This window comes from Nelusetta ayraudi, unplaced genomic scaffold, assembly GCF_046127955.1.
Source record: "Nelusetta ayraudi isolate G7.1 ecotype Tasmania unplaced genomic scaffold, CSIRO-AGI_Nayr_v1 ptg000011l, whole genome shotgun sequence".
NCBI lineage: Eukaryota > Metazoa > Chordata > Actinopteri > Tetraodontiformes > Monacanthidae > Nelusetta > Nelusetta ayraudi.
In genome coordinates, this window is record NW_027466061.1 from 19580305 (window position 1) to 19603481 (window position 23177).

General features: G+C 42.2%; 1 protein-coding gene across 2 annotated transcripts in view; it reads left to right on the plus strand.

Annotated features, from left to right (window-relative positions):
* The window catches only part of piezo2b (piezo-type mechanosensitive ion channel component 2b), a 62374-nt gene that overhangs the window by 2622 nt on the left and 36575 nt on the right, over positions 1-23177 (plus strand). For both annotated transcript variants that reach the window (XM_076021741.1, XM_076021743.1), the window contains exons 2-9: positions 3650-3745; positions 7384-7509; positions 13352-13394; positions 15336-15498; positions 16540-16804; positions 16888-17101; positions 20677-20851; positions 22653-22772. In XM_076021741.1, coding sequence (XP_075877856.1) covers positions 3650-3745; positions 7384-7509; positions 13352-13394; positions 15336-15498; positions 16540-16804; positions 16888-17101; positions 20677-20851; positions 22653-22772 — 1202 coding nt within the window. The remainder of the gene's footprint in view (positions 1-3649; positions 3746-7383; positions 7510-13351; positions 13395-15335; positions 15499-16539; positions 16805-16887; positions 17102-20676; positions 20852-22652; positions 22773-23177) is intronic.

Below are 23177 nucleotides of genomic sequence, written 5' to 3' on the forward strand. Positions count from 1 at the left end.
CAACCGCAGTTCAAACAAGCCGTTTGTTGTTTATGTGTTTACTGGCTGAGTTTGAGCAATATTACGAGTGTGCACTCACACCAAATGTGATATCAGATATTAGATGTGTGTCAGCGGTCTGGAGGTGTTTGCGGGTCAGCTTTTGTTTTGTCAGAATGGCTGCAGCAGACTGACAACAGACAGGCAGATGCCGAGGTCCTGGAAGCTGCTGCATTAAATGCTTCAATTGGATGGAAGAGATCTGAACACATGGAGCTGCATGTGGGATTCGACAAATGTGAAACAATCTTGGGATTAGGTAAAGGTGAAACCACTGCAACGCTATGAAATTAGTTGTTGGGATAAAATAAGATTTTCAAAGCCCCCAAAATTTAATCAAATCCAGGATTTAATGTGTAAAAGACAGAGTACGCGTAATACTTCAGACGAGAGCTGTACAGAAACTGATAGACAAAATGAAATGCATAATTAATAAATGTATTTTGTAAAACTGAAAAGATAGATCTTACTTTCACGTCAAAACTTGACGCCTGTAATTCTGGAGTCAGCATGACAGATAAGCACGAAATATGTACATTGACTTCAAGCAGAACAGAAAACCCCAAACATTCTATTTTTTCTTTCAATTTTCTGTTTAAACTGCGAGTGTGGCTGTTTAAAGTTCAAGTCAATGTAATTTTATTTTAGATTTTCCATCTTTCAACTAAAACATTCTTCTGGACATCCAACACACTCAAAGTCCTAATTTTTTTTTTGGACCAGGGCTTTGAATTCCTGTCTTATCAGTGCTGGTCAGGCCGTACCACACCGCCTTATCTTTTCAATTCATTTACATTTTTGGGCTACAACTCTGGAGTCAGTTTACGTTCACTTTTCTATATGTGTTTGGTCTTCGGTTGATCTAATATCTGTGAGAAGGCGACGGTGGGCTGATTTGGACATCACTGGGGACTTTTGCTGTAATATGAAGTCTGAAAACAGTGCTGGTTTATTTTCATGACTTACGTAAAAAAAAAATTATCCACTGGTGAGTCATGTACCGGGGAGGCCAGTGGTCAGTGAGACAGCATCCAACTGTCTGCTGGCCATCAGCAGGGAGAGTCAGACACAGTCATGTTGTCACTACACAGTAAAGGTGCAAAGGCACTTGTTAAAAGCTACAACATTTTGCAGCTGCAGAATGGGTGCACGAGGCGGCACGTAACTGTATGGTTGAAGTGAATTATTGATGGCTAAACCGCTCTGCCTGGAATGTCTGAACACTTTCAGGATTCGTTGTTATTTCTTTTTTTCACAGTTTGGACATGTTAAGTCATGCGCCATTACACAGTGCAAGATAACCAGCCGATGTTTGTGGTTTACTCGGAGATTACGACCCCTTCATGTCACCTGATAACTTTTGTTAGTTTTCATGGCTCTGTATCTGTGCACAAAGAAAGGCTCCGCAGCAGGGGGAAAGTCAGAGCCAAGTCAAATGTCAATGAATAGCTCCTTTGACAGTGCAAAGATAAATAAAAGTGAAGTTTTCAGCAGTTAAGTGTCATTTTTCAGGCGTTCAAAAACCCTCAAACGCGGCGATATCCAAGGACTGAGATGACAGCTCACACGGCAGACCGGCTTGTAAAATATGTGCTTGTTGATTTAACCCTGTAAAAGAAATTTAAAAGGTCAACCTGTGTGGGTTCGCATTTTGTACAAGGTTACAGTGTCCTCTCCCTCCGATGCTGCACTTCCTCTTGACCTGAGAATGTTTGGTATTAGGATGTGTGTCACGTGCTTTAAGTGGGCCCAAAGTAAACCAGATAAAAATATATTTGAGGGAAAAAAGCATTCTATGGTCTGATTTGAAATGCTCAGATTTTAAGGGGTGCAATTAGCTTTCAGGCTTCTTTTGTGTGCTTATTTGGAACAGATTAATCAATGTTCAGTCAGGTGATGTTGGCTGTTTAACTGGTAAAAGCTCCAAACAGGCCACTTGGTCAGTCCGGCTCTGGGAAGTGAGGTGTGTTACAGATCAATACATCAATCAATGCTTTTTGGAAGTCATTTTGCACTTAAGCCCTTTAACTTTCATCACGGCCTCCAAAGACTTCCTTTGTGCCTTAAGAGGGAGTGTGTGTATGTATGTGTGTGCATGTGGCAAGGTTATGTAATCTGGTGAGGTGTAGTGACACATCTGAAATGCTGAAACAATGTGGTACGCTTCAAACTATCCACAGCAGTGGACAGTTTTTGTTCTTTCTTGTCTGTCAAATCATTGACCATGTTTTTATTGACTCATTTTTAATTTCTAAATAATCAGTCTTTAAATGATTGACTAATTGTTGCAGTAATAAAGTCACATAAACGGTATGTATATATATGTAAATGTATATATATATATACATATATATATGTATATATATATATATACATATATATATATATATATATATATATATATATATATATATATATATGTATATATATATATATATATATATATATATATACATATACATATATATATGTAGATGTAATGTGCATATGTACACACCACAAAAAGTAAGGAAATTTGTCATTTGAAATTTGTGTTTGCTTCTTTGACTTGGCAGAAAAGATTTGTCATTATTTTTCTGGGCCGCGCAACCCAGATACTCAGCTCTGCTGCTCACCGCACAAATGCATGTTCCTGGCACCATGAAGAGACCAAGAATAAAAAGGCTTCCCAATGATATAAGATTTATTTCCAAGAAGCACTGTTACAACAAAGAAATAATCTACCAACCACAAATTTCCTTACTTTTTGTGTTACGTTTATGTATTTGTATATGTATGCAAAAAAAAATCCAAGAAATTTGGTTGTTAAAAATCTAATCTCTGAGAAAAATTCAAATCCTGTGTCATATCTGCAGTGACATCACACATAGTAAAAAAAACTATTTAGATTAAAATGTATGGTAAACGAAAAATAACAACAACAATACTATAAACTATAATACTATAGTTATAATACTATAATAAAGCAATTTTTTCCTTGTGATTTGAAAAGTGTTTGACCATTGTGTCAATCAGTAAAGTACTTCAATGTTATCTTTTGTTTAAAGTGACAGTTTTAAACCATTTTGTGATTCTTGTGAAATATAACATGATATACAAACCAACAAACAGTTCACTGACACCCTCTTCACGTCCTATACGGACCTGCCTTCTGGAGCCGGAGCCGACCCCTGACTCTCCAGTCAGTCAGACTTCTCGCTCAGCCGCAGGACGGCTACTGTGTGATTGTTGCACTTCCAAACAGTTGTCACTCACCCCTGCGTGCAGCGTAATTAAAGTCAGCCTCTTGTTGAGACGGAGGCCGGGGGAAAGAGACAGTCAAGCTTGAGTGTGTAAAGTCTGCTTGCATAAATGTCCTGGCTCTCCACAACCACCGGGAACATTTTAATGAGCTCCACCGCATGTTTCCCTCAAACTCGACTACGGTTTATGTCGCTGACTCCCGACTGCGTAGCGCGTTACCGCTGCCAGCTTCTGCTCTTGATTAATTGTTGAATGTTATGTAACAACCACAGGGCATTAAAGACGCTGCTAAATTGGTCTTGTTTGTTGTTGCTTCGTAATGGATTTGCTGTTAATTCTGCTTTTTTTTTTGACTCTGTGTCTGCAGCTTGCCTCTTCAGGTACAATGCCCTGTCCTTCATCTACCTCATCTACCTCCTGCTTATTCCACTGTTTGCGGAGCCCACAAGCACAACAATGCTGGGTAAGTTCCATTGTGCAACCCTCTGCAAACTTGACGTGTCTGATGGCTTTGGCTTCGGCCACTGCCTGGAAAGAAAATCTTGAGCCGCTTTCCCAAAAGGTTGACTTGCCATGTTGCCCCCTTTTTTAATGTAAACCAGCCCTTCTCCAGGGGGGTTGGATTTCCTTGAAAATAGGATGTGTTTGGCACACATCTCAGCCATGAAAGGCAGTATCAGGAGTCCGTCCAACAGGCGGGGGTCCATCAGTCATAATAATAATTTTAAAAAAAATATGATGCAAGCAGATTTTATGTTGAGAGATATAATCCCTGTGAGCCAGAAGTGAATCCGTCCATCTGATGGAAATGAGACATTTTAGGCTTAGTTTGGGTTTATCCTCACATTTGCTGTTGAGACAAAGGAAACCAAGACACAGAACTGAGTGCTTAAGGTTTAAGTCTGAGCGAATATGCAGAAAAAAAAGAAAGAAAATTGCAGTGAAGGAGTGCACAGTTTGCTCCTGAGGCTGCGCTGGTTTTAAAATTCACTGATTCGTGCCACGGTGGGGTAAGCGTTGATATTTGATGCAGCATGGTTGACACTTGTGGAGCTCCAGCTTGGTCTTGGCATGTCGTGTCTGCTAAATGAAAGCCTCCCCACGCCGCCGCTCTCCTTCCAGGGAGGAATCCGAATCACAGCCCAGCTTCATGAGGAGTGACTGAGGCCACTGTTCTCCTCGCCGGGCCACCGATGTGGGATTGCGGTTGCCGAAGTGGGCCGACACATTTGTGCAAATCCCTGGCCACAAAAAATACCAAAACGCGATACGGCTCTCGACCGTCGACCACATGTGGTGTTTAATAATACATCACGGCAGATTGGCGAGGGGGGAGAGCCGACTCTCTGCCCGTCGGCAGCTGAAATAACAGTCAGGAAGTAAAGGGGGGAGAGTGGACCACTTACGCTCTCATCAATAGTTAAAGAGGAAGTCTTCACGTGTTTGTTGTTGCTGGTGACTTCAAGTATGATGTCAGAATTGACATCGCTAATGAATATGGAGAACCTGTTGTCTCATTAGCCAATTAGAATGAAGGTAGAAGTGTCTGGCGGTATTTCTCTCCTTCTGTACAAGACCGAGGGCTGAAGCTAAGCTACTGTACTGTTTGCTACACTGGAAATGCATTGCACTGAGGCCAAAAACAACCATACATTCTTCTTCTTCTTCTTCTTTTTTTTTTTTTAGTGATAACTACTTTTTGTATTATCTCAGTTTAACAAAGTTTGTTTTCTCATCATAATAGATTCATCTATCCCAGTATCTCGACCAGAAGAGTTGTTTTTTCATGAAATAATAATCCATTTAATCAGATGGCAGTTCAGGATGTGTATCCCTCAAAACCAAAAGTTCTTCTGTTATATCAAGATAACAAAATCATTTAAGTCATAAAGAAAACAGTCTTTTGTCTTCAGGATTGGTTGTTTTGTACTAAATGACAACTCCACTAAAGGTGTTCCTTTATTTTGTTGCCGTAATGTTATTACAATGTTAGGGTTACTACAATTTATACAAGCTATTACAGCTAATTGGTTAGACAGAGACAATAGACAATAGCCTGTTTGGAACCTTTCTTTTTAAAGTTCTCCCGAGGTGACATTTCGAGTCTGAACACTGAAGTGACGCTGCCAGCAAAGCTTGAAAACACCTCAAAGCAACAGACTCTGTGTTACAATGAGGGAAAGATGAGGTCAGAGCCAAAACGTTGACTTTGACCTGAGCCTGAGGACAAAGTTGGACACTGGATCCCACAAACAGTCCCCATACATTCTTTACAAGCCGTCTCTTGCCTGTTTATGGCAGCCTGGGGAAGTCAGCACAAATTGCTTTCACTTTTAATTTTCTTTTCCTGGTCTGTTGTTTCACCGATTTGATAAGCACCCGAGGCACAGCGCCCCAGCCAGGATGTTTTGCCACGCACCATTAAAAAAATTGCTGCGCTCCATGATCTGGCTGCAGTAAATATTGTGACGGGGTTATGCTGCGTGGTGCCGAACCAGTGAACCGCACTATTGACTTGCCTGCATGCGACGGTTCAATATTTGAAGGCACGTCTGTCACTCCTCCCTCCAGTAAACTGTCCAACAGCCTCCCAGCGAGATGTGCTTCAAACAGACACAACATTTGGACTTTCGCAGTAAAAGCAAGGGGCCGTGAGACGGCCCACTGTCAACAGTCGTCGCCACGGCAACCCCTGAAATTATCCCAAATACCTGTAGGTGCGCTATAAAAGAAGCATGTGGGAAGCAGCTGCGGCAGCTGCGGCGGCGGCTCCTCACGCGGCTCTCATCCTTCCCGCCTGGAGCCAGCGCTCTTCACACTGACACCTGCAGCGAAGGTCCAGCTGCTCTGGTCACCCAGCGCTGCCACCGCTGTCGCAAACGCAAGAGTCCGACGAGCCGCTATGGTCGGTCGGGCTGCATGCTGGGTGAATGTGGGGAGAATTGTTCAGGCCTTGTGGTCCATCCAAAAGTTTCTGTGCACAGAAACACAAGTCCTCATTCAACAGCTGTAGACATGCCAATGAATGTGCTTTATTGATATGGTTTCAACACCTCGCCCTAGTGTCGTAGGATGTACCAAGCTTGCTTGAACACAGCGAAGCTCAAATTGGACAAAATTGTTTTCTCTCATTGTAAGAATGAATCTTTTGGTTTTTGCCCAAATATTGCCCACAGATTCTGAAATGTACTTAAGTAAAATGTACAAATGCTTTTTTTTGTTTGTTTGTTTTTTTGCCACGAACAAAACAATACATTTGTTGATAATTTTGCAAAAATTAATTTTCTGGACTGAACTGACCAGAGGTCTTGCAAGAGCATTTGAATAATTATAACAGCTTTGGTACTGTCAGTAACATTGTTTTGTTTTTTTTTGTTCTTTTTTTTTTGTTTTTTTCAACTGCAACACAACTAAACTGCAATCAGTAATAGTTATAGCCAGTAAGCCATCACTGGTTGTTTACAAACAATAACCAATGTTGTTTTCTACATTTTTATCTTTCTCTCTACTGAAAACTGAACATTGACCACAAAGCTGAGGTACTCATCATCTCCCTCCAAAGTATGATCCCTTTTTATATTGAACTACACAGCAGTGTAGTTGAAATGTCTTCACTTCAAACAACAGCAACTTTAACAAATAATAAGCTAATTACAGTTAACAGAATTTAACAGAAAAACTTTTAAACACAAAAGTAGCAAGCATGTTTTTCCAATGTGAGAAGTTGAATGTAGATATTTATGTACCAATGTAGGAGAATATGTGAAGGTATCAGCAGCTTGGCCCATAGTTGCTTCCTGTATAGCGAGCAGCGCTAGCATCCTGATTTTGCAACAACTGAAGTTGAAGCTGACTGGTTATGTGGTCCGAGGACTGACTGAAAATGCTTTCTATCGGAGTTTGGCAAGACAAGCAAGACTGCAGAGTTGAAATCTTAGCCATCCACTGCTGCTGCAGTGGCTGAACTGTTTCTGTTTTCAAGAAATAACCAGCAAAGAGTTTTTTTTCCTGAGTTCTAAGCATGTTTGGCGGCAATAAAGTGCAAATCCTTAAAGTGCTGCACTCACTGCTCTTCTCTTCTTCCTCCTCCTCCTCCTCCAGGCCACACAGGACGTCTGCTGCAGTCCCTCTGCTTCACCAGTATGTCCTTCCTGCTGCTCCACATCATCTATCAGATTACGGTCAACAGCCTCCTGGCAGGGAACTCCATCACGTCCGACTTCAACTGTGAGTGCAGCGTTTATCGTCATAGTTCTTATTGTCAAGTCAGCGAGTTGGTTGTCTTTTGTTCAAATGTGGGCAACTCCACAGATCAAAGCAAAAACCTTAACTGAGCCGACTGGCTTCAGTGTCTCACTCAGTTATTTACAAGAAAATCAGATGGCCTTGAATCCATTGTGTACTGTTCACCAGAGTTCCGAAAGCACTCTCACCAATACTGGGCCTTTCTCTTAGGTGTCACGCTACACCACTTATTTATTTATTTATTTATTTATTTATTTATTTATTTATTTTTGAGAAATGTTCATGTTTCAATCCTAGCCTTTAAAGTAAGCAAAGGGCAACGAAGGCAGTCTGGAACGTAAGCAGGTTCTAATAAAAGCCTTGGGAGGAACCAGGCCATGAAGATTTAGTCCTGAAGCTTTAACACAAACCAACTAACAAAAAATTAACATTCTGTGACTTTTAGGGGTCGGAAAAAAATCTTTTAGTAGTCACATATCATTTCCACATTCAGTGGCGACATTTATTCTATTTTTTCCAAAGCTGTCCTCACCTTTGAGTACTTGCGTAAGAAGGAAACAGAAGGGTCTGGGCTCGGGGGGGTCACACCCTCCTGACAGAATGTGCACACGTGTGTTCCATCCATCACACCGTCTGCTCCACGTCTTAGCTCTGATCTGAGCCGTTCCATGTATTGGGCCACATCATCACCATCAGCTGGTGTGAACTGGCCCATCAAAAATGTTCAGTTTTAACCAACTGTAAAACAGTCATTTTCCCACGCCTAGAAGCCCTGACTCTTTAAAATGTTTGAACGTGACACATTCTCCAACAATTTGCTTCCTCGTTCCATGTGGGAATGACTGCTGCAGGTGATGGGAGCGCTGTAGGTGACGCACCGCTCAGGGACGGTGGTGACGCTCGGCACTGGGCTGCCCATGAAACTCTGTATCAAACTGTAAAATCAAAATGTGTGTGTGTGGCCGAGACAGAGGCAACCCTTGTTCCCACTCGGCCTGGTGGATTCTTTGGAAGTCGCAGTTCAAAGTCAAGTTGGGCAAAGCTTCTCGTCGCACACAGCGCTTTTCAGAGAGTAGACCAAAAGTATTCACACAGGGAAAATTTATTACCAAGGACTGAAGAGAATCATTTTAAAATCACCTAATAAATTCACCCACTTTGTTTATTTTCTTTAAAGTTTATGGGGGTGTATTTTTAAATTACTGCCACCTGCGCTGTTGGGATCATAAATTGCCAAACATCCTCCTTTGCTATTTGTTTCGCTCCACATCACAGAACTTCAAAAGCCTGAGTCTGTTGACCAGTTCATTTTCATGCACCTAAAACAGCACTGGAACTAATTGTGCATTAAATTAAGGACAATTGGACAATGAACAGAATTCTTTAACGTCATTTAAAACCCATGGAAGGGAGCTTGCACTTCAACATTCCACGAGAAAATAAAGGGCACAAAAACATCTGGAAAGTGCAGTGAGCTGTTCAGTGAGCTAATAAAAACGAATAAAAAAAAGTTTTTATGGTTAAACTGCTTTTTCTTTGCAAAAGCTTTAACATTAGTGACTTGTTATCAGTCCCACATACAATATCTTGCTGCAGGTTTAGTTGTCAAACAATGAATTCCAGCCACTCTTTTGATTTGGTTTGATTTCTTCATTATTGTATGTATCAGATTGCTTTTCAAACTAACAAATATGTCTTTAATATTACTTCTCCGTTTAAGACTTTCAATCAAATGCACATGCAGACTTCCTGCTGTGTGTTGCTAACAACAGAACGCAGTACTGCACTTTGCTCAATGAGACCACTGCCAATAACTGTCAGTATTGTTAGTTAGTATTGCAGGGATGTTGATTGCCCAATTTCTTTTTAAGATTTTTTGGGGGCTAAAAAGGCAATGGGAAGTCAAACATTGCTCTTTGTCTCCTTCATCCGCTGGGCCAGTGCCTTATCTCAGGTTTCTATATCTGGCATTTGGCCCCTTGACACCCTTTTCCTCGTTGCAGCGAAGCATAAACAAGGAGTCCCTTTTCTTCAGTGGGACGTTTATCCTCCCCACCAGATAGCTCCGTATTATTTCCTCCATTCCCAGCAGCCAAACACGCCATTAGAGCTGTTGAGGCAGTGAAATATGGATGAGAAAAAGGTTTTGAGCGAGGCTAACACCCCTCCTGCCGCTGTAGCGGGTCAGTGACTGGTCACCACATGAGCTGGATCGGCCCGTGTCTGGAGTCATCGCTCATCCCTCAGAGCTGCTGCAGTGAGAACTGCAATTACAAACAGGCTGCGGTGTTTACATTTGACTAAGGAGCTCCAGATGGGTGCCGATAACTTCATTTCAGATAAAGCCGGCTTGACTGTGAGAATAAAAAAGGTCAGAGCGTTCTGTCCTTCCTGCGATTGTCTGGATGTTCTGGCAGCAGTCGTCCTTCTTGTCAGTGTCACCACCCGTGAGGTGTACGAACCGGTTAAAAAGTACATGTACAACAGGACAAGCGAGTTTGATTTGACTCAAGCGTATTGGTAATGTATGTTTGAACAGCTCATAAGGAGCAGACACACTATTATTTTTGTCTTAAAAACGGAACTGCTGAGAATTCACACATATCCTGCCAGACCTCGATCTCGAGATATCGGTTGATTCCTCCCACTTACCAATTATCAGATTGCGCCACTGGAATGTTGACTCTGCAACTAAGGGTAGCATTGCATTAGCCCACTGAGAAGAAAAGAGCGAGTTCAACAGAGTGTGGTGCTCAGAGCATGCTGACCTTGATAAGACAAACAGAACAAACTTCACAGAAGGTCTGAGCCCAGCTTGCGCCGGGGTGGAAGTGGGCTCCATCTTGGCGGCCAGAGAGAGACTGATCCAGGAGTCTCCACACTGAGCTCAGACTGTATTCAATATCAGCCCCGCCATCTGATGGATCTATCCTGACTTCACCTCTGACATTCCTCCTCACTCTCAGAGTGGGCTTCCTCTAACACCTATAAACTCAGTTTGAGCTGGATACAGTAAAGTCTCACAGATGTTTTGGATTAGTGACGCAGACTCGGCTCCGTCTGAGGTTACACAACTGACATTTGGTGCTGAAAAGTTTCTATTTTCGCTTTGGAAGGAGGGGTTATTTATTTATCGGTGACCTATTCTGGCCCCTGGTGGGTGGATCCTGTCTCCACCTGCATAGAGTTTCGGGCGAGGCCACCACCATGCTTTGCATGATTTGGTGTATTGCCACAAAAGCCCAATAGTGGTGAGTTAATATAATACACCATTGGCACGAACAGACAATTAATTGACCTGTGACATTTATTTGTATTGTTATCTCTTTGAAGCCTATTGGCGCCATCAGGAGCAGCCCTCAGATGTATCTCACATGCCTATCTGTGATAGAGGCAGATTGAAAACAATTTAAAAGGGGAAGCTTGTTCAGGAAAAAACAACCTGAAAGGTGTTGGGATGAACTAATCTTGGTTCTTCTTTGACTCCCTCTTTGTTTTGTTGCATTGCTTTAAGAGCAGCCTACCGCACTCGCACGCTGCATTCAGCACAACTACAAGTGAGGCGGTTGTTGAATTGCTTTACATTGGAGCTTGGCAAGATGATTGTCCCTGAAGTCTCACAAGCACCTTTGAAAGAGCTTTAAACCTGTGTGCTACCCTAAAGTAATTTTTAACGGCTTCAGAATGACTCAATCCTGATTTTGGAAGTAAATTTTCAGGTGACAAGCAATTTTGATATTCTCAATATTTTATATAAGACAACAGCAGTAAATAGAGACAGCAGACATTCTAAATCCATAATATTAATTGTATCTAAATAGCTGTGTCAGGAGCAGACAACAACTTAATTTAATTTAAGAGAGACAGAGAGAGAAAAAGAGTTAGATAGATAGATAGATAGATAGATAGATAGATAGATAGATAGATTTTTTTTTAAGATATCTGTGATCTTAACTTGAGATCATGTCAGTACTGCTAAAAGAGGCAGTGTTAAATGTTGGACAGGTCTGGTGGTTGAGCCGGTCAGCTGCGGGATGACCCAGGTTGAGGGGTCAAAGGTTACATCAGGGGTCAGTCATGGAGGCTCCACCCTAAACAGATGATGATGACTGGACCCGTGGACTCTTTCAACGGCAGCCAACGCACCAGCTAACATCTGTGGCAGGGAGGCTGCGCTCTGCTGGCAGCCTTTTCCATCAGCAGTGAGTCATAAATAAACAGCTGACAGTCAGCCAGGAATTTGCACCATGGTTCCTGTTTTTGAACTCATCGAGTGACTCCGCTGGCCACTTGGAGTGTGTTTCGTAACGGAGCATCTAAGACTGTTGACATTTTTGACCTTTTTGTGCTTGACACGTAGTCACACACTATCTGAATAAGACCAATCGTAAAATATACATTGCTGTCTTGTCATATGTCATTGTTATTCTAATTAGCAGGACTGAATCATCTGTTTTGGTTTGTTAAACATTTTTCTAACAAGAGTTGAGTCATTTTCTAATCTCTCTAACTTCCGAAAACTCAATGTCTTCATGAAGCACTTTTCAGGTCGCAGTTAGTTGGAGTTAGAACATGTTCACTGTGGTGAACAGCAGATCCAGAAATGCAACATCAAAGTAAACAACACAACAACAAATCATAAGAACCCAACGACATTAAGTTCTACTGTAAAGGGGTGGGACCAGTGAGCGACATCCCTGATTGGAAGAAGGGACCGTCTGTTGTTTAAAACTGGTAGTTCTGCTGTTTTCACAGTCAATCTTCTCACTGGCCTCGAGGTGTCGTCACAGAAACAGCGCTACATCCAGTTGCTGTGCAGCCTCATGTGTCGATGTGCCATTTAGTGGAGATGCCCAACTCGCAGGCTGTGCTTCTGTTTTCTCTGGTAGTCCAATAAAGGCCAGCGAGACTGTGGCAGCTCTTTCTGCTAGTAGAATACCTGGAAATCTGCATCCCTGTGACGTTTAGGGAGACTTCAACCAGTCCACGCTGTGACAACACAATATTTTTCAGCTTGTCTTTTATTAATGTGGGTCGCTTCAAAAGTCAGCATGGCCTTGTGAAATATTTTTGCATCCACAGAGTGTTTGTATAAAATTAAGTCTATTATGATTACCTTCATCGTGTTCTTAAGGCTTCAGAAAATGCTGTTTGGATCAAATCTGTACTATTAATACTTTCTCTAGCATTATTAGGAGGGTTGTGACAACAACCCTCAAAAAAACCACAACACACTAATGGAAATCTCTGCTGTGTAGTTACTGAGATATTCAAGCAGTATCCCACCAGAGTGAGTGCCGATCCACTTAATGACAGAACGGCCATAGGCACATAGCAAAGTCCAGAGTGTTTCACAGCGTGCTCTGTTGCCGCGATGCAACGCAGTTACAAACGCCATTTATTAGTGGACATTAACAAGGGGCAGATGATTGGTGTGTTTGTTTAGGGCCTTTCACACAGGATGCCGGAGAGAATGAACCGCAGGAAGAAGAAAGGCACGAATAAACGTTCTTCACTAAAGCTCTTCTGCCGGCCGCCGTATGAATTTCCAGCTGAGTGAGGGACGACTGTCTGTTACGACTGCCGCTCATACTGCACAGCCGTCATGAGTGAATGATGCGTATTGCTAACGATTATTGGAAACACCTGCGATGTGCTGTGATGCATCCAGTTTAACGCTCGATTCGCACTATACGAGCCCTTGTGAAATTCTTCTTGCTCGGAATTAACTGCTGCATAAAAGAGCCTTATTAGAGCTGTGGAGGTGTATTTTCTTTGCCAAGCAACATTGCCCCTCACTAACTGACTTCCTGTGTTTACCCAGGTTCCACGTGGGAGAAATCCTTGAGACAAATTGGCTTTGAGAGGTAAGGAGATGGATTTGACAAATCTAACAGGTTAACACTTACTGTAGTTTGCTAGTTTAGTCACTGAAAAGCTTAGGAAATGGCCCTGACCTGGATCCTATTTGTGCATTGCTGACAAACACTAAACTAGCTCTTACGCTCAGCTGGACGGACTATTTTCAAAGCTTCTGCAGCTGGGCTGTGTCTCCTCGCAGCTCCGTGATCATGTTAGATGTGGTTTCCTTCGTACGGGAATGTCCAAACTCGGCAACATCCTTTTTCCAGTACTCAGCGGTCCTCGGTGGACGCTATAGTGTAAGTGGCGGAAGCAGAGGCATAAACATTTTATCCCGTTTGCATTTACCTGTTTATGCTGAGGACGATTTAGTGTATGCAATCATTTTAAAGCTGCATTCACTGCACCCAACGATGCTTTCTCTGCTTTTGTTGGTTGTCTGAAGGAAAACGCAGCCTCAGTTGAGCATGTGGGAGTGTCGAAGGATTTCTCAGCTGAGGCGCTCTCATGGTTTCCATCTATTAGGATGCTGCCGTAAAAATACCGCAGTTTGAAGGAGATCCACGATCAGTTTCCACTCACTAGCAGTAGCTCAACTATTCATTATTTATCATTCATGGGAGCGAGAATGAGATCAGTTGAATTTAAAATGAACATTTGCCTAAAAAAAAAATTGGTCATTGTTTTTTGTTTTTTTTCTCAATGGACAGATATAGTTTTTGTTTTTGTTTTTGTTTATTGTGACATACCTAGTTACACTTGAGCAACACCAACTGTAAAGAAAATGCTTCGGTGGCCAGTCAGCACAGGATACAGCGTTGTAAAACTGAAAAACAAAATTGGTTTGGGTGATAAAAGTGAGTTTTTATGGTTTTCAAACCTGTAGGCCATTCCATGGGGGTGGGGGGGGTTATTTGCTGTAATTGTCCGTACAATCATGACACCTCGTTAAACCTGTCCTCGGGCCACACAGATACACCTCAGGTGATCGTTTGAAGCCCTGGCGTTATGCCTGAGCTCTCATGGCAACAGACGGCGGCCACTGTTTAGCTTCCTGTTTGAACAACCCCTTTGGTGTTGAGACGGAGGCGGGCAGACTAATTAAATAGCCAAGGCCCAGCTTATTGACAGCGATAGAACCAGAGCACTTCAAACAATGTCACGTTCAAGATCTGTGTAAAATGCACACAAGAGGGGAATGCACGTTTTTCATTCAGATCATTATGTGAAACAGTGATTGGTGTGAAGGCAGTCCAGATGGAGAAGTCACAGTTGCCTTTATTGAGACCTTTTCCCCCTCAGTTTGCAAACTTAATGAGAAGCACCAGTCTCATTGTTCACAATTTTATAGTATGACCAAAGACAAATTTATTCCCAAGGCAGTATAGACATCTTTTTCCAGATCACGTATGTGCCCTTTTCTGTTTGAATGGAATTTCACTCACTTGTTAACAGCAATACAGTTAAAAGCAGCAGGCCAGATTTCATTAGAGAGGGTGGGGACGCCAAATAAAAAGCTAGAGCACCGGGCACAACACATAAAAAGAACTTGAGTCTTGGAAAAATGTCGAATTCCCATGCAGACCAAATTGTTGTTTGTTGCAAGAAAATTACACTTAATCTCTTGAAATAAACACATATTGTTTCTAAGCAGTGGGTTAAACTTACAAGCCCATTTTTTATTTCATGTAAAGGGTTTGTTACAATTTCCTACCACACTGAATAAGCAGTATGAATGTGAGCCTGGTGTCTGTCACTCAGCATACTGAATGGGCACATGCAAAACTTTACACATGTTACATCTTTCTACTGTCCCAACCCCGTCATACTGATCTACATCTCAGTCATTATGGGATGGTTGTAATAATTCCGGTGTTCCAGGAACTACTGGTATTGCTCTCTGTCAGTGTTGTGTATGTTTTTTTTTCTTTCTCGTTTCCCCTCAGTGTGATTGGGGCAGATGCAGGCAACGGCATCAGAGTCTTTATACCCGACATTGGCATGTTTGTGGCTGGGTTGGTCATCTGGCTGCTGTGTCGCAGTCTGGTCCAAAAGAGGCCACCTGAGGACATGGCCCAGTACAACGCTGACTTCGAAGCGGAGGAACAAGTGAGTTTATTTTCTTCTTTAACTGTTTTTCAACGTTGCCTTTGTCATACACAAGGTTTGTTTGCCTTCTTGACTCGTTTCAACTACCTCTCGTGTAGTTCAAGATTAATTTTGCGTAACTTGACAGATTACATGATTTGTGAAACAATTGTTTCCGTGCACAGTTTCTGTACTCTGCTCACAGTTCCAAAAATGACAGACATATGCAAAAAAACAAAAAACATAAAGAGCCACACAAAACACACAAGCACACACAAGATAGATTTTGATACAATGCACCGTGTTGCCAGTCTTCAATCAGCACTAAAAATGGCAGAAATATCAAGAAGTATAAACTGATCAATTTGATATTATTGACCAATGTTCACACTGAAGTGTGCAGTATTGCTCGCTTTACTTTACGGTGTCTCACAGCATTGCTTACTTTGTATTTAAGTGTATCAAGCTGGAACAGACAAGGCGCCAAGGAGTTTCCTGTGAATGATGATGTTGACTTGAAAAGGAGCCTCAATTCATTGGCTAGTTCTGCCTTATGCACCTCTGTGTTAATTAAATCCACATTAGCGTTCACTCTGGCACAGATGGCGTCATTGTGCTTTACTGATTAACTCCCAGCAACTTATCTATAGAACCTCTGCTTATATTTCCGTTGGTTAGCTATGCGATTCCAACTGCACTTGGACCACCTGCTACTTTCTTTTGTCGGTTGTGTTATGCGTCATACGTGAAACATATGGAATGGTTTGCTGGTTGTTATGTCTATGTTTTCCCAAGGTGTGCTCACGCGGGAACAACACATCTTATTTGCATTCAGACAGAAACATCTGGCAGAGGACGATTAAATGAATCAAATGACCACCCAAACGATGCAAGAGTTTAAACACTCTGTGCCGCATGGTGAACATGTTTTAATCCATTTATTTTGTCTGGACTCCCAAATAGAATTATGAGATTAAAAATACTTTTGGAAACCGTTTTCAGTACCATGGAGAGCTCTGACCACCGCCCCATTCATCACTCACCGTGTGTCACTTTCTCAAGGAGGAAGACGAGAAGCTGAGCCTGGAGGACAACATCTTCCTGGAGGAAGACAATGAAGCAGGCTACGAGGCTGAGGAGGATGAGGAGCAAGATGAGGAGGAGGAGGAGGAGGAGGGGGAGGAGGAAGAGGAGGAGGCGAAGGAGAGCACCAAGAGGAAGATCTTGAGGCTGGTGGCTGAGGTTGCGTCCAAAGTGAAGGAGATTATTGGAAACCTGATCACCACTGCTGGTCAGGTGGTGGTCACCATCCTGTTGGGCTTGACAGGTGAGCCACGCCGAGCCTTCAGGACATTCACTGTCTCGCACTCAAACCTCTCACTGTGCGTCGGCCACTCTCTGTCGTTGCAGGTATCATGCTGCCCTCTCTGACCTCCGCGGTTTACTTCTTCGTCTTCCTCTTCCTGTGCACCTGGTGGTCCCTCTGCCGGACCTTCGACACGCTCTTCTTCAGCTGCATGTGTGTCTTGATGGCCATCTTCAGCGGCGGACACCTCATTGTCCTCTACCTCTACCAGTTCCAGTTCTTCCAAGAATACATCTCACCCGATGACGGCTTAATCAGGTCAGTCTAAGTTCAAGTTCCAAATACAAGTGCTGAAAGGAAGTTGGGAATGAAGTCAAACTCTGTCCACTGTGAAAAGCCCACAATGCTATTCTTTGTTCACCCTCTCGTGTAAAAATGCCACTGCTGATGTATCCTTGCTTGTGTTTTTTTTAGAAGCAGCTATTCTTACAGTTGCTTCCTGTATTTCCTCTTTATCCCTTTATGTAGCTTTTAAGGGCATTTTCTCAGTAATGCTTCCTGCTTGTAGTCACAACTTGAAGGATAGTGATTGTTCTGCCCTTTAATGATGCAAATTTAATATATAACTTTAAAAGGGTTTTGACAACTGCAGTTTAATTAGCAGTGAGGACACTGTTAAAACCTCAGAAAGTGTCTCATAATGACCATCGTTCAGCTTACAAGGTTTCCGTTCCCTATTGATAAAGTTAAACAGCAGACAGCAAGACTGTTCTCGCGTCCTGCGTGGCATTAAAATGCTTGTTATGGCACAGCTGTGCAGCAGGAGTTCCTTTTCACTCAGTCATTGTTATTAAGGTTCGGGCGTGCTTGTTTAAAGGATAGTAAATATTTACTATGGTTGTAAACAAGAAGGCAGAGGACGAGGCCAACCTGTCGAAGAGGAGGTCTATCAAACTCCCACTCACCGCACATCAGGATCCAAAAGTGAGCTTTTAGCCCCTTCACTGCAACCAGAGTTGATTTATTATGCATGCGAAAAAGAGGCCATCAGCTGTCTGTGGTAAAATGGTGTGGTTGCAGGAGTGAGGACACGTGTTCTTTGTCCACACAGGTTTTGTGTTTGTAGTCACTCATGTCTTTGCTTTTGACTGACACCTACTGACACTTCTACTTTGTTAAAATGACGAAAACTGCAAAATATCATAATGGCTCAATTGGTGACAAAGAAAGTTCATTTTGTGTCCTCGCATTTGATGAGCAACACATCTACAGGTACAGGTATAGGTTGTCACTCCTTAGTTCATATTTTTTATTTTAGTATCCGCCTTAAAGTCTGTCTCAAAGCCACACATGATTCAATGTGACTTCTCCCCAAGAGGTGCTGATCTGCTTCCCATATTTCTGTGTTTATGCTGTGGGTGTTCATGACCTCAGTAGGCAAAAATGTTTCATATGAGATCTCTCAGTCAGCAGAAAAGCATAAAACTCAAACATGTTTGTTGAAAAGGATTTGCACATGCTTTAAATGCACAAGTATTTCTTAGTCATTTTGTCATTGTTGCCTTATTGAAACTGTTGCCTCACTGTTGAAATTGGCTGTAGCCGTCGACTCACCGATGTCCAACCTTTGCAGGCGTTCTTGTTGTAACTGTGGCTGGGTGGCTGTGTCGGCTCGCTGTCGATGCCATCTACACGTCTCACAGTTGTCCAATAGTTGCACGCTGCCTGCAGATCTTCTCCTTTTGTTGAGGTTGTATCACGGCAACTTTCATTTGTCGGTTGCTGTGGACTCGTCTCAGCATCGTTGCTGTGGAGCTTCGGCAACCTTATTTCCTCTCCGATTTCAGATGTCGTGTTCCTGCAGCCGTTTTCTCCCTGTAGCTGTGGTGGCAAACGCCCTTGGCGTTGGAGGCTGGTATTGATCTCATTGTTTCTGATTTGAAAGCGGCGCTGTCAGGGCCGAGGCTATTTACAGCTGTGTTCGGCTGAAAGTACCTTGGACAGGCCTTTGTCCACTTACCTTCTCTTCTCCTGGTTTAACACAGATAAGGTTTAAATACGGTTCTGCCTTGTCCGGTTTCTCATTAAAAGAACTCATTACAGCCTGATGTCTAATAACTGTGCAGTCAATAGTCTATTCTTATTAAGACTGTTGAAAAGGCAAAAGTGTCTCTTGGGCTACTTTATCAAAGGGCACACATTGATAATGTCCTGTCTGTAACTTGAGGTACGGCCTTCCGATAATTCCAGGTTAAATCAGATGGTTAGTTAGCATTCCAAAAAAAAAATGTCACTCTTTGACTCGTAGAGTAATAAATTGGGTTAGTTAGGTAGTTATTGATGTATTTAACGTCCCTTGTTATGAAAGCTTCCACATGACTTGCATGCCTGCAGAATTTCATGTTTTCTGTCAACGTGTTGAGCATTTTGACTTCCTGCAGCGTCAAGATGTTTCTCTCTTTCGCTGCTTGCACTTATGACAGTAGAACTAAGACGGCTGCACTGACGCGGCCTGTGTTCCCCATGCACACCCTGGCACTCTCCTGTGGGAAACTCCTGCTGTCACAAATACGTGCAGACCCCATTGGACAAGCCACCCGAGTGCCCACCCTAATTGTGCTTGTTGACAGTGACTTGGCCTTGCCGCTAGCTGCACGTTGAGTGAGGCCGCTGAGAGGTCCGGCTTCCATTCCACTTCCTGCCTCCCATCCTTACAATGGAAGTCCCCAGTCATGTGACGAATGGGCCTTTCCCCAAATACAACAACAAACGCTTCAGGAAATGTTACGGGGTCAGGGTGGGATTCACTCCCTCCGCATGGCACAGCCAGAAACGACTCAAGAGACATGTAAATCTCTGAGTGTAGTGTGGATGTCGCTGGAACAGGGCTACTTCCTGTGACGTTGGAGACCTTTATTGTGCTTGGAGGAAACAGACGGAAGCACATCATATCCTTTGTACTACAAACAGGCAGTCCCTTTTGCCTTGAGCCTCATTGCATTTCTCAGATTCCTCAGTTACGGTGCCAGTCTAGATATCTCTAGCAGAGCTGTCATTTAGAACAATGTCCATGAGCAACTATGAGCACTTGTGATGGTGTTTGGAGCTGCAAGATCCAGGTTCCTGCTAGTCGGCAGCAGCCTTCTGAACTCACTTCACCTTTACCTTCTTCACAGTTTCAATTTAAGTGGGAAGTTAAAAGACCCATTTCTTTTTATCTTCCTACTTTAAAGATTACATAACCATATAATTTCTAGAATTCAAAACCACAGCTTTAATAATTAACTTTACCTCTGCAGTTCATGTTGCCTTTTTCCTCTCCAGACTTGTTTTGTCTGCTGTTTTCTTATCAGTGCATAGCGTCACTACCATGCGCAGCCTCTTTATGCAGTTTATTCTTTATTTACCCTCTTATTAAATTAGTCTCTCATCATAGTAGTTTTCCTGCTTTATGTGATTAAAAAGAATATGAATGATAAATAAAAGTTAATGTGTTTAACACAGGAAAGACAAAACTCTTAAATATGCAACCTGATTTCACTCATGACTCAGTGTTCTTACTACTCTTCAACTCTGATGTGTCAAGACCTTTTTGATACACATTGTCTGCAACAGGACATTCTTTCAAGTAAAGGGGGAACAAGAATACAGTAATTGTTGTGATATTCAGTTTTTGTATTTCTTTCAAATTAACAAGTCAACTGAGTGGGGAAAGCCAACTTTAAAACTGTGATGTCAAAAGGTAAATGATGATGAAATAAGCAGCGTTCATTTTTTAGGCATCAATGCTTAAATATTATATTTCCTCAAGCCCAAATTTGGGAACCAACCTTTCCAATGTGCTTTAAATTTGCTTAATGACCGTCTCTGCCCGTGTCCTCCTGTGTCTGCAGGGTTTTTGGCTTCTCCCCCATCATTCAGAACAACTGCTCCCACACATGGAAGCTTATTGTTCATCCGGAGCGTAAGTGGTACTACTTTGTAAATCCCATCATGCTGCTGATTCTCTACTACACCCTGGCCACGCTCATCCGCCTCTGGCTGCAGGAACCCATCGACCAAATGACGGTAAGCGTACAAATGAGCGACGACGGGAGACGTTTTCACTTTCGCAGCGCTGTGATGTTTGCTGCAAAATCAATCAGCCACTCGGCTATTTTACGCTCGCTGACATTCGGTGAACTGAAGCGAATGTTAACTGATAATTGCTCTCTTTATGTCGTCATTTATTTTGTAAGGGGAAAACATGATTTAGTCGTGCTAATTGAGACAGTGCAGCACATTTTCTTTGGCTAGTAATAATTTTGCTGCTCACCATTATAACTTTCTCTTGTTCTAAGTCACAATCGAGCAGTAACATGGTTGTAAAAACACTCTATCATAAGCTCACTACTATGACTTCATATTGTTAGCCCTTGCCTGGAGAACATGCAGTCAATCGAAAAGTGTACAAAACACGCAGCACCTCCAGTCGGGCTCCTGACCAGATTCCAGACAGTGGACTGAAATAGAGAAGAGATTGAATTAAATGGGCAGCCAGGTGGCCTCGCTATCACAGACACTGTGCTGATGGAAGATTCCAGGAGGGTCAATGGCTGGCTGCATCCACACTCAATATGCAGCCGGCCTGTAGCTCAGGTGTTGTCTTAGACAGCCATGGTCCAAGTTTGTCAGCACATGGTCGAGCCACAGCCTTGTTACAGTGTTAGCCTGTTCTATTACCCTGTACCCTGTCCAGTTTATTGTTTTGTTGCCCCTGTTGTCTCATTGCTGTCTCTTAGTGTCTCTCTTAGTTTCTTTACCCCCCCCTTCACCAATTGACCCCCCCCCCAAAAAAAAAAAAATATCCCAACATCACAAAAGGTATTGCAGAGGTCTCGTAGCTGTGAAAGCGGCGTACCCATATCATTTGCATTAGTCTATACTATTGTACAAGGTGAAAATGCATTCTGTCTTTTGATTAACTGACCCCTGAAAATTGGGAATATTGGAATCAAGCGACGTGGTCTCAGCCTGTCTCATCACAGCGGGGTGGTCAGCTCCTGTAATGGAACTATAGATCAGTTTTTTATGGAGAGGTCAATACCACCTTGTAAATCTGCGAGACTGTATGAATAATTGATCTCACCACAAATAAGTGTTTTTGTGTTGTTGTTGTTTTTTTTTTGCCGACGCTTACATTTAGACAATGCTAATAAAACATAATTGTGAGCTTAAACCACAGGCTGACTGGTTTGTTTGATCAGGAAGATGATTTTGTTAGATGTTCACAAGAAATATCCAGCCATTGTTCCTCACATTTGATTGTTAATTCAATAACATAATTGAGCAAGTTGTGTTTATCTTTTTTAGGCAGTAAGTCACCTTTAGGAATAAAAAACTGGAATAATTTTGAATTGTACTCAAGTTTTTAAGACATTTTCAATGTGAAACTGTTTTCAATTTAAACAAACAGATTATTGTACAGTTTAAATGTCATGTCATTTACAAAAAAGTATATTTAATTACCTTGGATATACAGCTTTTTACATAGAAGGGAATTTCTTTTGTTTCGATACTTGACCTTTGTCTAAATACATTCATAGATGCATGCAGGAGTAGTTACACAGTTCTACAGTAAGACCTTCTAAAAATTCAAATCTGAATAGAGAGAAATTGATATTTTTTCTTTCAAAGAAAATCACATATTTTGGTTTATGGTAAACCCAGATCATTTTCTCTTCTAAAGGTCACCGCTCCCCTTCAGATTTCTCACACACTGTCAAACACTGACCAGCACACAAAGTGAACAAATGTAATCTGTTCCCCTCTGCCTTCAAAGCTTAGGAGTGGTAGTGATACAACAGCCAAACTATCTCTGTTTTCTCAGGGCGAGAAGGACGATGATATGTGTGAGGAGGAAGATCTGGTCGGAAGCAGAACAAATAACTCAGCCAACAGGAAGAGGCAGATGTGGTGGGAGTCGCGCCAAGGCACGGATGAGAAAAACGTATGTTGGTGTAAAAAGACATTATAGACAAAGTACTTGCAATTGGACAGGTCTGAGGAAATCAGCCTCTGGTCAGCACAGCAGCACAAAAGCATGCGCACATCCTGGAAATAATGTTTCTGGGAAAATGGGAGAAATGTTCAAAACAGTATAAGCCTCGGCAGTGTGGTGAAGATTTGCCCTCCTGATGGCACATTTCAGGTGAACTTGTGCACACTTGAGAAATTTACTGCGACGTACATTTTAAGTATATGTATTTATTTTACAATATAAAAATAGGATAAACATTTAGTTGAAATTGGTAGAATCAGTACACATAGTTTTTGCGCAGATATTTCCATAAGTAAAAGAAATTCAAAAATAATTTAAACACATGAAAAACTCAAGGATTAATATTTTTGCATA